Source organism: Phlebotomus papatasi, chromosome 1, assembly GCF_024763615.1.
Source record: "Phlebotomus papatasi isolate M1 chromosome 1, Ppap_2.1, whole genome shotgun sequence".
NCBI classification, from domain to species: Eukaryota; Metazoa; Arthropoda; class Insecta; order Diptera; family Psychodidae; genus Phlebotomus; species Phlebotomus papatasi.
The window spans coordinates 18,368,691-18,383,852 of NC_077222.1; the positions used below are offsets into that span (position 1 = coordinate 18,368,691).

The 15,162-nt window shown below is 34.1% G+C and overlaps 1 protein-coding gene across 2 annotated transcripts; it reads left to right on the forward strand.

The window, feature by feature from the left end:
• The first annotated feature begins 2,052 nt into the window (after positions 1-2,052).
• LOC129798070 (N-acetyl-D-glucosamine kinase) lies at positions 2,053-14,559 on the forward strand. Of its 2 annotated transcripts, XR_008751381.1 has the most exons (4): positions 2,053-2,806; positions 12,870-13,306; positions 13,628-14,366; positions 14,434-14,559. XR_008751381.1 is itself a non-coding variant. In XM_055841039.1 (3 exons), the coding sequence occupies exons 1-3, from the start codon at positions 2,775-2,777 to the stop codon at positions 14,200-14,202; spliced, it is 1,044 nt and encodes a 347-aa protein (XP_055697014.1). In that variant the 5' UTR covers positions 2,053-2,774; the 3' UTR covers positions 14,203-14,559. The 2 variants fall into 2 exon arrangements, 1 of the variants encoding a protein (XP_055697014.1); XM_055841039.1 differs by having other exon boundaries at positions 13,628-14,559.
• Positions 14,560-15,162: the final 603 nt, after the last annotated feature.

Below are 15,162 nucleotides of genomic sequence, written 5' to 3' on the forward strand. Positions count from 1 at the left end.
TTGAGGCTTAAAGCCGCTACCTTTGGTCTCCCGACCAGAAATTTATTCACGAAAAAATTAAAAAAAAACCTTTAGTTCGCGGGATTTCACGGATTTTTTCAAAAAAAATCTTTTAAAGATTGCAATTCAAGTTTTCCGGAGCAGGAGATGTTCTACTGTAAAAGGGATAGTTTAGACTAGAATACGCTCCTAATGTTCTCTTGGTCCTGTTGAAAAACTCGTCAAATAACAAGACGATTTTCTTAATTTTTGAGGTTTTAGGTCAAACTTCCTAGACAAACATAACTAAACAAGGAAGAACTTTCCTGAAACTTTTCTGATGATAGAATTTACTAAATAGAGTAAACCGCAGTTCCATGGATTTTCTCTATTTTCTAAGACGTTTCAGACTAAACTTCCTGGACAAACGTATCTGAAACATCAGGAAGATTTGTCATAGAAAGGAATAATTGAGGCTAAAATCCACATCCCTATGGTCTCCTTTCTGACCAAGAATTTGGAGAATTGATTTCCTCAATTGTTTGCGGTTTTAGTTCGGATTTCCTGGACAAATGTTAATGTAAGTGTAGGAGATGTTGAATACAGGAGTAATTTAAAAGAAAATCCACTCTCGGTGGTCTTCTGACCACGAATTTGTCAAAAAAACAAGAAAGAAATTTTAAAACAAGAAAGAAAGTTTTCCTCAATTTTTTTTAGATTCCAGTCCAAACTTCCTGGACAAATGTTACTGGAAGAGTAGGAGATGTCGAAAACAGGGGTAATTGAGAACAAAATCCACTCGCGGTGGTCTTTTGACATGGAATTTGTCAAAAAACAAGAGAGCAACATTGAATTGCAGGATTCCACAGATTTTCCTCAATTTTTTGAGGTTTCAGCTCAAATTTCCTGGACAAACGCTACTGTATGAGGAGGAGCTATTGTGGACAGGGCTAATTGAGACTAAAATCCACTCCCGGTGTTGTTTTCAACAGGAAATTGTCAAAAAAAAAACAGGAGGAAGTCTTTGACTCGCGGGATTCCACAGACTTTCCTCAATTTTATGAGGTTTTAGTTTAAATTTCCTGGACAAACTGATACAGAGTCTATTATATGCAATTCTTAGGGGGATAAATAAGACTAGAGGCCAGTTCTGGTGCTTTCCTGCCTAGGATTTTCTGAAGGAAAATGAGACCTAGAAAGTCAGTTAATTTTCAGGAAATAAAAGTGTACGTCAATGTTACTTTGAACTTGTTCTGTTTCTCAACTCCGTTATTTCTTTTTTGGGTACAGTAGAGTCTCGCTATAGTCCATATTTGGTTCCAGATTTGACACTTGGGTCGCACTATAGTCCATGCAATTTTTTAAAATTATCAGCGACTTTTAGTATTGAAATTGCTCGACGGCTTCCACTTTCTTTGCAATTGTGGTATTTGTCCTCGCTCTCTTCATTACGGATCACAATTATCACAACTACTCAATATAGTTTACCAAAAATATTAAAATAATTATGACAACATTGCATGTCGCGTATTAAAACACATAACCTCGGTGATTTGAAATCAACAGTCGATAAATTGTGGACTATAGAGCGATGTCCTATAGCGAGACTCTACTGTACTTACCTCATTAATTTTTTGCAGAACACTTGACTCACGACACAGGATTTGTTCACTTTTTTGTATAAAATTGCACACCGCGACGAGCTGAACCAAACGTCAAAAGCAAAATTTTTGCGATCGACATCGACCGCTTTGGAACGGTAAAATAGCTGAAAAACCTAACAGCACTGCACTGGCATTAATTCATGCCAACTGTCACCTACTTTCCACTTGCATGTAATTGGTAACATCGGCTGTTAAAATTGTGTTATACTTTTCGCTGTTGGCTAGCCGGGTATGCTCAAAATCAATAAAATTGATGTTTTTTTCTTGGAAAATTTTATTATATAGTTTTTTTTTTAATACAAGAAAATAAAACCAGGGATATGCTATATCTTGCAAGGAGTAAAAATTAGAAAAAAGAACATGTTTAGAAAGTTTTAAGCCGCCCGCCGCGAGAATTGCAGCGCAGATGTCAGTAGTCTCGGTTGTTGTTTTTGTTTGCACTTTGCAACAAAAACATGGTAATAATTTCACGTTGTTTTTGCCATTTTCCACTAATTTTAATACCATAAAATGAAGGTCAGTGAGATTTAGGGAACCAGACCAGCCTCCGCGAGAACTTGACCTCGGGAGATATTGTGTGAATTGCGCAAAAATCCAAAACAAAACCAATGTGTCAGTGATAAAAGTGTCGAACGCGTTCCTGGAATCCCCGGCTGATAGGGCTTTTTTCGTGGAAAGTGTGGATGTTTCTGTCGCTATCCAGCGTTGAGATAGTCTCTCGAGGAGGGAGTTTTGCGCGGAAGTGGCAGTGAAAGTGGTCGAGAGAACCGAAGATAAGTGGGAGCTGAGTTCGGGTGTGATTGGAAGTGGTGGCGAACCAGACAATCGAGCCACGGAGTCACATTCCTCTCCAGTCACTTGAATCTCGGCTGTCTGTCCGAACGTGCTTCTCCAGTGCGGCAGAAACGCAATTAAAAACACCTGAGATCACAGCAGGAATCTTACAAAGTGGTATTCAGGGAGTGTCTACGTGGACTGTGAGTCTGTGAAGTGAATTTATGGTGATTCTGAGACATAGTTGTGCGAATCTAGTGCAAAAATCCCAATTTTGATTGTGAAGAGAAAGCCAGGGATTAGTTCCAGAAGGAAGGAATCTTCTTTGCATGTTCTTGTGACGCAATCTCTGCACAAATGACATCAACATTCATTGGAGGAGTCGAAGGGTGAGTACAATCCGGAAGATCCTTTAAAACAGCCTCTAGACTAGATACCTGCAAGAGATCACGCGGAATCGAAAGTGGGTTTGTGGATCAATCGGTTGCTCATTAATTTTGGCCAAAGAGATGGCCAGATTACGGAGGAACATGTGTCGATTGGTCAATGAACTTGTCGATTGTGATTTCTCGCTCCAAATGCTCCAGAGAATGTCTTGAATTTCTGACCAATGAGACAAACATGAAACTCCAATATTCAATTAACTTACTTTGTAGCTGCAACATGAAATCCAATTGCAGGATTATTCATTGAAATTGCATTGAAATTCATAAATAAATCGTTGAGAAGATAGATAATCTAATTAAGAACTGTTATTAAAATTTTAGTTTTTGAAGAGTCAAAAAAAGTCCTAATTGCAGGAAATTTTAAATAAAATTATTCATGTTCATGTCTATAAACTGATACGGCTGCCGGTGACTTATCAGAACCCGACCTCGTCTGTTAAAAACTTCAAGACTTATGGCCCCTACACACTAGAAAAAATATATCCATATTTTAGAATTTTCATACACAATCGTAGTGAATTTGCCTCAATATGGACATAAATTACTGTAGTGTGTAGAGTAGAGGCCATAAGAATGAGGAAGAGTGGGGTAGTTCACGCATGCATTTCTTCCTAAAATAAAAAAAAAATTGTGCGATGAAAAAGAATTACAGTGAGAACTCGATAGAGTCAACCCCCAATAGGGGCAATCTCCAATAGAATCAACAGCTATTTTTTTACTCTACGGACTCCGATAGAGTCAACTTTTCCATTATTATTGAACTAATAATATTGTATGACTTTTTCGAAATTAAAATCAGTGATTTGGTGTATGAATGTATCGCTTTTACGCAAGAAAAAACAATATTATGATAAAATTCGTATAATAACCGTCTAATCACTTTTCGAAAAAATAAAATACTTTTCGTGATTTTAAGCATTTTGGCCGATTGAAAGTTCTCTTGTCTTAAGATTTTTTGATTAGGCCCTATGAGTCTATGAGGCCCTAAGAGTCACCGAATCCAATGGAGTCAACAGGCCTGGAAATAATTAGTTGACTCTATCGAGGTCCCACTGTATTTAGAAATCGTCCTGCATATTTTCAGATAGTTAATACTCAGGAGAAAAAAACGGAACATTGTTAGTCTGAATGATCTCAATATGTTTCATATTCGTTTAACAAAAATAAGTCCTGAAAATAAATTTCACTGCGTGAACTGCCCCATCATCCCCTAATCCATTAGAACTTTATTAACAAACACTTTGCAATCTTACAAACAAGGGATGGCAAAGCGCCCTAGGCTTTGCGAAGTGCTGGAACCGTTGCTATGCTTCCAGAACTTTGGCGTCATTTACCGTTTACCGATTCTCAACCGATTTTATCCGTTTCATAAATCACTCAAAAGATCCCACAAAATAGAGATTTAAGTGCAATAAAATTGATTTTCGGATAAATATTACTTATTATTAGTTCATAATCGGTTCATTACCGATTCACAACCGATTTCAACTGATTTATTACTCATTCAAAATATTACTCAAAATACCTTGAAAGTAATATAAGTAAATTACGGATAAAAATTAGTTGTCAGTTATGAACCGGGTCATTACCGGTTCAGAACCGATTAGAACCGGTTCAGTTTTATCGAAAATTCCAAGACCTTTCCAACGAGCCAAAACATGATACAGTAGAGTCTCTCAAATCTTAATCTCTCAAATTCGAACGCCGTTTGGATTCAAAATGTCAATTGTGAGGTTATGTTAGAAAGTTCGTATTCTTGGTGAATGAAAATCATATTTATGTGCTTCTTCCTGAATGTTTACATACATTATGGTCGTGTAAAATGAAAAGGAAGTATGTTACCACTAAGACTTGCGAGAAAGTACGGGAATTTGATTCAAAGTACAATTTAATCTCACATAAATTTCGTTAGTTTTGAAAAAAATCGTTCGAATTTGGGAGGTGAGAAATGTCAAAAATACCCCCCGAGCGTTCGAATTTAGGAGACTCTACTGTACCATTCGGATGATAAATACCCTTTCAAGAGCCTTTTTAACCTTTGAACTTGAAAAATCGTTATTAGGAATGACTGATATTTTCGTATAAGGACGAAATGTCCGCTTGAACATATCCAAAAATGAAAAAATCGCACGGCGCGCTATTGAGCAATCCCAAAAACACCATGGTCTTGGAGGGGTTAGGGGAGGGGTGTAATGATGTGCGGAAAAAAAATTAGGAACATGATAACGAACCCTGGGACGATTTATGAGGGTCTCCGAAAGTCCCAAGTCGCTATCTCTTACAGTTTTGTCTCTAGAGCTGGCGACAGCGTGACGACATTTCTTAGGAATTGCCTGAACCGCTAGAATTTCTTGAAAAAAAGTGGTCCTCGGGGGGAGGGAGGGGGTGAAAAAATCGAGGTATAATATGTATATACTGCTCACTTTGTGAAGTTCGAGCAGTAAAATCACTAAACATAATTCATTCTAAATTAAAACGGTTATCTTAAAAAGCAAGGTTACGTTGCAATTAACCTGAAAAATAAAAAGTCTTTAGTTTTGTCAAAATACTTAAAAATTCTGATAAAAATGAATGTATTTTAATAAAAGTTCAATTTATAAAACCAACAGCGACCTCTTTAGCTTACGATGTCAATATTATTTTACTTGAATTGGGGAACGAAATGTCTCATATAAAATTTTAAAACATATTTTTTGATTTTTTCTCAATATATTAATAGAAATTGAGATATTTAAACGCAACAAAAAACTTACAAAATGCTTTGTTTGCAGTATTAATTATAAATTGCAAATTAAATTGAGATGTAAGAATTCAAAAATGTTCTTTTGGCCCGTTTCCTTTGAGGTTAGGTTCAATGTAACCTTAAATTGGATAAATTTTATGTTTTTGGGATTAGAATTTAATAAATATTATATAAATTTAAAAGGACTTTTAAATTAAGTAGTTTATTTTGTGTTTGATAAATTATTACTTAAAAAATTCTCCTACGAGATAATACACTTTGCATTTTTGAGGTTACACTGGGCATAATCAAAATGTCCTCGAATTAGTCTATTGGACAAATATGAAAATTAAGTCCATTATTAATTTACAATAAAACAAACCCAGGAATACAAATATTTTGTGGTTAATTAGCCCTCTATAAGAAAATTCTTTGCAATGGTTATATAATCGTTATAATAAACATAACCTTTAAAAATGTTTCTTAACTTTGAATACAATAACTTTTTAGTTTTTTTGCGTACCTCAGATAATTATCACTATATTTCCCCTTTAAGAAACAAAATAAAAACATTTAAAGTGTAATTAAACTATTATTTAAATGAAGCTAAGTTTTTATAAACTTCTTTTTTACAATTTTCTATAGGATAGGAAACTAGTGAAATCAGTGAAATGCTCATACGAATCCTGTAAAAGTTTGGAAAAAAACAATATTTTTTCTATTATTTCATCACAGCCAGAGAGGCTGGAAAACTTAAAAAAAAACATGCAATAAATTAATAACAGGGTATATAAAGATTAAAAAAAAACAGTCTTATCATAGAGCGTGTTTTTACGCACAATCGCAGTCCCGAGAAATATTACACAATATATTCTCTGGTTTTATTTCAGCATAAACACTGTGTTTCTATTTTGCAATTAAAATGACACACTATCACTAAATTCTATACTTGATCTCAATTTAATTGTGATGCAAAATCCAAAGTCCTCAGAGATTTCTTCAATCTTACTGGTTCCCAATTCTCTTCTAAAAAAAAAATGCCCCAAGTCAACCAATTGATCAATTTGTCCCATTGAATTTTACATTTATTTATAGAAACTATTCTTTAGCGCCCTTTCTTTTAAATTTCTTGACCTCAATTTATATTTCTCAAAGAGTGAGAGACGTTTGCAATAAATTTCACGAGTTTATTCCACGATTAAATTGAACTTTCTGTGCATTTCCTGGGCAAAAGAGAAATTGCGTCTAATGGATGTTTCCTTGACATCAATTGTGCGGTAAATAATTCCTCAATTCAACCCCTTTCCACAAATTCATACCCATCCATGCAACTTGTTCAGTGATAAGGAAAAGTAACAGGAACAGCTGGTGTGGGAGATTCTCGATTGCCTTGGAAATTTTTTAGAATGGAATGGAAATTTTCACAAAATATGTTTTCCATGGCATCTCATTAAGAAAGTGGGTACTCCGATATGCAAAAACTTCCTATGCAAAGGTTACAAAATTTACAGTGTGTATTTATTTTATGTATTTATTTTACGTTTTTTTTGGCAACATTCATTAGGATTAAAATTGCAGTGATTAAAGCGATAAAAAACTAAATCTTATTACTAGAAAAGAATATTACCAAAAAATACTTATTATCGCAGGCATCACAATAATTTTTTTTAAGACTCCGAAGAATTTAAAACTGGTCGTTCGGACGGTCAGTTGACGCGATATAAAACAAATAGAAACCATAAAAAGTTAACTTACAAACAAGTTATTTAAGCATACAAATTATAAATGCATAATATTATAATATAGGTAAACAAACGTATGTTGTCGATGTACAAGAATTTAAAAGAAAAATACAAAGAATCATCTACCCAACAAAATCAAAGGCCTCAAAGGCTATGTTAATAAAGCCGTTAAAATTATCAATATTAAGAATATGCAAGATTTTTTCGCAAAAGTAAAAGAAGAATAAATCATACGTTTTATAAAAAGTTCTGAAACGATTGCAACTATTAATTTTTTTTTAGCACTTTAAAGACGAGACACTTTTTACGGACTGAAAATCAACAATAAAAATTAAACTGAGAAACATAATCAAGTCTTACATCTAAAACCTTGGAAAGTCCAACAGAGTCTGATTCGGTGTATTTTGTGTTTCTATGAACGATAGGGACAAAAATAGCCCAAAAATTTAAGTAATTTTTCTGAAAATACCAATGAAAAATATTTTTCGCTTTAATGAAAAATATTAAGCAGGGTAAAGTGGTACAAGTTGAACAATGGTACAATTTGAACAGGGCTTTTTTTCTTGATAAATTTAGTACTTCATTTTTATTTGTATGTTTTTAATGCTTTAGTTTTATAATTTGGTTTAATTGTGTTAATTGTGCTTAAAAACAAATTTTTTACTGTATTTATCAAGAAAAAAGCCATGTCCAAATTGTACCGGCGAATTGTCCAACTTGTAACACTATGTCCAACTTATATCACTTTATCCTATGAGTATTGTAATTTTTATTGCCAAAAGGGTTTTGCTTAAAAAAAATTTGAAATATAAAAAATAAATAAAATCAATTATGAATTTGAGAATTAAAAAATTCGCCGCTTTTGAGCTTAAATATTTACTACATAGCAAATATCTAGAAACTTGCAAAAAATATTCTAGATTCCTTCAACCTTCTACTTTACAATTATGTACAGACATAAGAAAAAATAACTTTAGGTAAGTCAGGAAAAATTATTTTCTTTATGGGACACTAGTGTTCCAATCGTCCTTAAATATTGTTACCAAAATATGATTTTTTTTCAATTCCAAAAAAAAAACAAAAGAAAAAAATTAAAGAAAATGAAAAAAAAATTAATTTGTTTACATGACGATTTTCCCATTAATTATTTTATTTCCTTATAATAAATTTTTAACTCGTTTCTGCGAACGTTTAGAATATTTAAAAAAAATTTACTAGATATAGAATTATTTTTTACTTACCAAACCAATTAGCCCTTAAGGATGAGAGAGTCAAAAATTGGAGGTCAGAAAAAAAAAACTTTTTTTGACTTCTTTCTTAAAGCCTCTACACATTGGGAGCAATTTTCGTAAAAAATTGCATTTTTGACAAAATTTTGACGTTTCCACTTAAAGTGTCTACACATTGGGAGCAATTTTCGTCAAAAATTGCGTTTTTGACAGAAATTTGACGTTTCCCCCTACAACGCTGCAGGGAATTTCCTTCAAAAAAGCAATTTTTGACAAAAATTGCTCCCAATGTGTAGAGGCCATTACAGCAGTGCAGACAATTTTCTTCAAAAAAGCAATTTTTGACAAAAATTGCTCCCAATGTGTAGAGGCCATTACAGCAGTGCAGACAATTTTCTTCAAAAATGCAATTTTTGACAAAAATGCAATTTTTGACAAAAATTGCTCCCAATCTGTAGAGGCCTTTAGAGCAAAATATAATTTAGATGACTGTGAGAAATTCTTTTTTGGGACACCGGTGTCCCTATCGTCCCTTAAGGGTTAGAGAACTGACAGTTTATTTTGGTCAAGATTTTAGTAAAAGTAGAAATCAAATATGTATAAAAAAAAATGAAAGGGCATTATAATTTTTTAGTGTTTAAACATAATGCAAAGTTCTTGGAATAATGACCAAAAATTAATGTTTAACTGACTAAATTGGTGTCCTTTTTCGACTAAGTTTACTTTCTTAGCTGATTTTTACTAACACAAAATTTTTATCGTTATTTTTACCCCTGAAAACAGTATTAATCTGATCCATGTGTTAATTTAGCATTGTATAATTTCCAAGATTCGAATAAGGCTTGAAAACTGCTGGTTTCTAGACACATAAAGTTTGTAAAAAACAAATAATAAGAACGCTAAGAATAATTTCATTGGACTTTAACTCTTTGTGAACTGGTAGATCATCGATGATCCAAAGTTTTTTGCCATCTAAGTCAGAAAAAAATATTTTTGTCTGGGACATCGATGACTCACTGGCTCATGTGGAAGCATACGGAGGATTTTTATTCGAAAGTTGTATTTCGAAATAAGATCCCCCCACTAAGGGCTCAACACAATTACGACTTAAGCCGAGAGACGGCTTAATGTTATAATCAAAATTCAAAATAATGATCAGTTTCGACCTAACAATTTCTCAACTTAAATCGAGAAACGATTTAGTTAGTGAGAAACTGATGGAAATTTAGTCCCAGTGTAGCAGTGATTTATTGTTCAGGGAATAATTAAATTGTTTAGTTAACACGTTTTTATTTCGATTTATGGACATACAAAGTGGAAGACGAAACTGCTTGCTAGACAAAGCACATATTCTTGGGAAGAGAATTCAAGTGCTAAATAATCCAAGCATTGAGTTACTTAAATTCGAAATATTTCAAAATGGAATAGAAAGTCTACAAGATTTTCTATTTTAGTCTGGGCACACTTGGGGAATTTATAATAGAGAGTGAAGAAAATTATCTCAGGAACGAACCACTACGGGAGATTTCCTAAGAACCGGTGCATAGCACCCATAGCGCAGTGGGGTACATTTCGAAATTTCCCCGTTTAGAGGACCCCAAATGGTTAATGACGTATATTCTGTTTGAAACACTTTTTATGTTTTGAGTTTAAGCATTATTTCTAAAACTCAGATAATTTGTAATTTAGATAACAAAGTTTCTAAATACACAATATTTAGGGTTTTTTAATTCCTCTTACGTTTATTTTCCAGTAATATCTTTAAGTATAAAATTCCTTTAGAAGTTATAATAACACCACTCAATGTTTGAAAAGTCTTCATGAATTTGGTTGAAGTTTATCTCCCTGCAAAGTTCTTGTGATTAAATAAATTATCGCGCATTCATTGATATCTCAAGTGTTATTCCCACTTTATCAATTTTACAAAGCCAATTTCCGCGTGGTGCAAAACTTGAGAGTGCTACAGCCGCTACAGCTATATTTATGCTTCGGATATTTAATTACAGTACCTGTAATATAGTGCAGGCAGTACAGTATCTAATATTTTGCAGACAAAGAGTACGGTGCAACTTTATAGATCTCGTCTATTAGTCTACTAACTTAAGAGATTTCCGATGTAACTTTATGAACGGGATGTCAAATTTCGTAACTTTACTAATAGGAAGAAAATTGAATTTTACTTGTCTCAAACATTTTAAGGATTCTAACTCCGAACTTTCCTACAACTGCTTTATATTCAAGCATTTGTTTGTGAAATATTTTCATCTTCAGAGGGAGATAATGTTTTTTTTCATTTTAATGTGTTTTACACGTTTTAAAACATTTAAATAAAACATTTGTGGAGCATAAAGCAGAGTTCATACTAAAAACTTTAATGATTCATTCTGAAATAATATTATTAAGTCTCTCTCTTTTCTTCTTTCCCATATTGTTCAAGTTATGATATAAGCGCAAAGAAATTTTCATCAATGAATCGTGAATTTTGTAAAGATTTATAAAGCATTATGATTAGATTATTTTTGATGAGCAACTAAAAGAAAATAACATGCATGAGAAATACTGACAGACTTTTATAAAATTCGGAAATATTGTTTAAAATATTTCGAAAATAGTTCAACAAGGAAATTGAGTAAGTTTTACACCTTAAGCCTTATCCATTAATTAAGTATTTTCATAAATCAAAGTTCTTATCGACGAAACTAAAATTTTTATGGAAAAAAAATATTATATTGTAATATCAAGATAATTATAAATTATTTATTAACCATAAAGATTTATTGTGTAATTAAAATGTTTTAATCCCAATAGATATTTAAGTCCCATCGTGTATAATTGCTATTGCTTGAAAGTATTCAATGTTCTAAATAATTAGGAACGGTGCTGGTCAAAATCCGGAAAGCCAATATCCCGAACGCTAAAATTCCAAACGAAAAAAAACATGAAAATCAAGATTCCGAATTATCAAAATCCTGAAGAAATAATGGAGAGCGAGGATATGTGTAGAATAATTTTCCATATACTTATACCACAAAAAACTTTCCTTTTCCTCCAACACGTGCAAGTACAATCGTGGGAATAGCTGACACTTTTAAGAATTCTGGATTTTGGCCCATTTGGGATTTTGTCGTTTAGGATTTTGGCTTTCGGGATTTTGGCTTTGGTGTTCAGGATTTGGCTTTCGGAATTTCGGGTTTGGAATTTAAGATTTTGTGGCTCTCAGAATTTTGGCATTGGCGTTCAGGGATTTAGCTTTCGGGATTTTGGCTTTGGGGTTTAAAATTTTGACTCTCACCAGAATTTTAGCATTGGTGTTCCGGGTTTTGGCTTTGGTGTTCAGAATTTCGGATTTTAGATTTCGGATGATTTTGGCTATAGGGTTTAAGATTTTGGCTCTCAGAATTTTGGCATTGGTGTTCCGGGTTTTGGCTTTGGTGTTCAGAATTTCGGCTTTCACGATTTTGGCTTTCGGGATTTTGACGTTCGCGATTTTGGCTTTCGGGATTTTGGCGTTCGCGATTTCGGTTTTCGGAATTTTGGCTTTGGTGTTCAGGATTTCGGCTTTCACGATTTTGGCTTTCGGGATTTTGACGTTCGTGATTTTGGCTTTCGGGATTTTGGATCTCAGGATTTTGATGTTCGCGATTTTAGCTTCCGGGATTTTGGCTTTAGTGTTCAGGATTTCGGCTTTTACGATTTTGGCTTTCGGGATTTTGGCGTTCGCGATTTTGGTTTTCGGAATTTTGGCGTTCGCGATTTTGGCATTCGCGATTTATTCCTTCTGAATTTTGGCTTTGATGTTCAGGATTTCGGCTTTCGGGATTTTGGCTTTGAGGTTTAAGATTTTGGCTCTCGAAATTTTGGCAATGGCGTTCAGGATTTTTGATTTCGGGATTTTGGCTTTAGTGTTTATGATTTCGGCTTTCACGATTTTGGCTTTCGGGATTTTGGCGTTCGTGATTTTGGCTTTCGGGATTTTGGTGTTCCTGATTTTGGTTTTGGGAATTTTGGCTTTGGTGTTCAGGATTTCGGCTTACACGATTTTGGCTTTCCGGATTTTGGCTTTCGAGATTTTGGCTTCCGGGATTTTTACGGTCGGGATTTTGGCGTTGGATATTTAGATTTAGACCTATTCGGGATTATGGTTTTCAGGATTTTGACCGGGACCCAATACGGAATTTCGGGAATATGGGAGAACTAAAATAATTTAATAGGAATACTGATGGATAAGTCAATTACGTGTGGATTTTGTTTAAAAAATATTGCTAAAATGTAACAGAAAATAATTTATTCAACAAACCTTGATAAATTTTCAGGGGTGCTACACACTCCAAGCTCGTGATCTGTGATGAGCAGGGAAGCATTGTGGCTTCGGTGTCGGGTCCAGGCACAAATCACTGGATGGTTGGCATTCCAGAGTGTGCACGAAGGATCATGGAGATGGCTACTCAGGCCAAATCAGTTACAAATATTCCTCAGACGCTGAAACTGAAGTGCTTGGGTCTGAGTCTCAGTGGATGTGAGCAAGAGGCAACAAACAAAGTGTTGGAGAATGAACTGAGGACTACTTGTCCAACTCTCTCTGAGAACTATGTTGTTTGCAGCGATACTGCGGGCAGTATTGCTACTGTTTCTCCACTCGGAGGCCTAGTGCTAATCTCTGGCACTGGATCCAATGCCCTCCTGCGGAATCCCGATGGGACAATGTACAATTGTGGCGGTTGGGGCAATATGATGGGAGATGAAGGAAGTGGTGAGAATTTTGTTTAACTACACTGAGAGAAATCCGAAAAAGTTAAAATAACATTCCGGAAATGTTAATTTTACCCTGCATTATTGACCCAAAATCGGTGTAAATATTATGCTTTTTAGGTGTATTATGGGTTAAAGTTACCCTTTTTCATGTTAATTTTACACTTAAAAAGGTGTAGAATTAACATTAAAAAATGTTAATATATTTTTACACCTAAAAAGTGTTAAATTTCTGAGGACAAATGTTAATCGCATCCTCTTTTTTTTCTCAGTGTAAGAATTGAGCAAAAAAGCTGATGTTTTTTTTTTTGGGGAATTCTAGCCTGGTGGATCTCCCACAGAGCCATGAAGATTGTCTTTGACGATGAGGATAATTTCATAAAGTCTCCACATGCCACAAATGTAGTGTGGCAATTGATAAAGGAGCACTTTAGCGTGGAGACTAGGCTTGATCTTCTGGATCATTGCTATGCCAAGTTTGATAAGCCATTCTTTGCGGGTTTGTGCTCAAAATTGGCCGTGGCAGCTACTGAGGGAGATCGCCTGTGTCAGCAACTCTTCACAGATGCTGGACGTCTCCTGGCCAAGGCTATCATTGCTTTGCTACCACGAGTCAATGAGGAACTTGTACGAAGCGGAGAATTGAGTATTGTATGCGTAGGATCAGTTTGGCTCAGTTGGGATCTTCTCAAGATGGGCTTCATCAAGGAAATGAACACAACTTCTATCACCTACGGACTCACTCTCAAACGACTGACGCAGACTATGGCTCTGGGAGCCACCTACTTAGCCGCAGACGCCATCAATTTCAATCTCCCACGAGACTATTCCCGGAACTATGAGATTTTCTACAAACATCACAACTCGTCAGTCGTCAATGGGAATAGGATTGAGTGACTGAGGGGGAAGTTGTAGACTTCCCCAAAGGGCTTTTTTGTGTGAAAAGTGTTGTTTTGTACGGGTGATTATGGGGCGATCACACGCAAGAATTTTTCATCAATATTTTTGGTCAAATCTAAATGATACACAGAAAAAAAAACTAAAAGTTTTCAGAGAAAAAGGTGAGTGTCTTAAAATTTTTTGATTCAACGATATTGTGATTACGTTTTTTATAATTTTACATTACAGGAAATATTTTAGATCTTACAATCTACTTAATTTTATCAAACATTTAGAAGAAAAAGTGAGCTCTTTTTTTAATTTCCCGACGATTTTTTTTTCTACTTTATTGAAATAAAATAAGTTATGGAATTACTTTTGTCTTGTAAACACATTATCGAATTCGACTAGGTAAATGGAACCACTTAGAACCAATCCCTATTTAATGTCGTCTAGAGAATTTTCGTCAAAATGGAACAATTTGACACAATGCAGTTTACTTCAAAACTATTCCATTTTGATATTTTTTCTTCAAATTACAATATTTCAGGAAATAAAGGCAAAATATATACTGATCAAAATTTTTAGATTTTGCAATTTAAATTTTTTAAAAGGACTGTAGAGAAATGAAACCTCTTACTGAAGAGTAAGCAAATCCAAGCAGGATACTTAGATAAATTTTTGAACTCCTTTAGTGTATAAAAATAAGCAGTTTTTGACTATTTTCGAGTGATAAAGGTATCAAGAAAAATTACAAATTCGTGTAATTGGGTCACCGGTTTATAATGATCTTTAAAAATCTCTTAGGTTTTCCAGATTGTGGCTTAAAAAACCTAGATGATGCTTTTCTCCAACAAATTATCTAAAATTTAACTAAATTGTCATTCGTCCCAAACAAAACGGATCTACAGTAGACTCTCTCTCAATTGGGCATTTGGGGCAAAATGTCATCCGATTTATCGATAGATTTGTTCATCA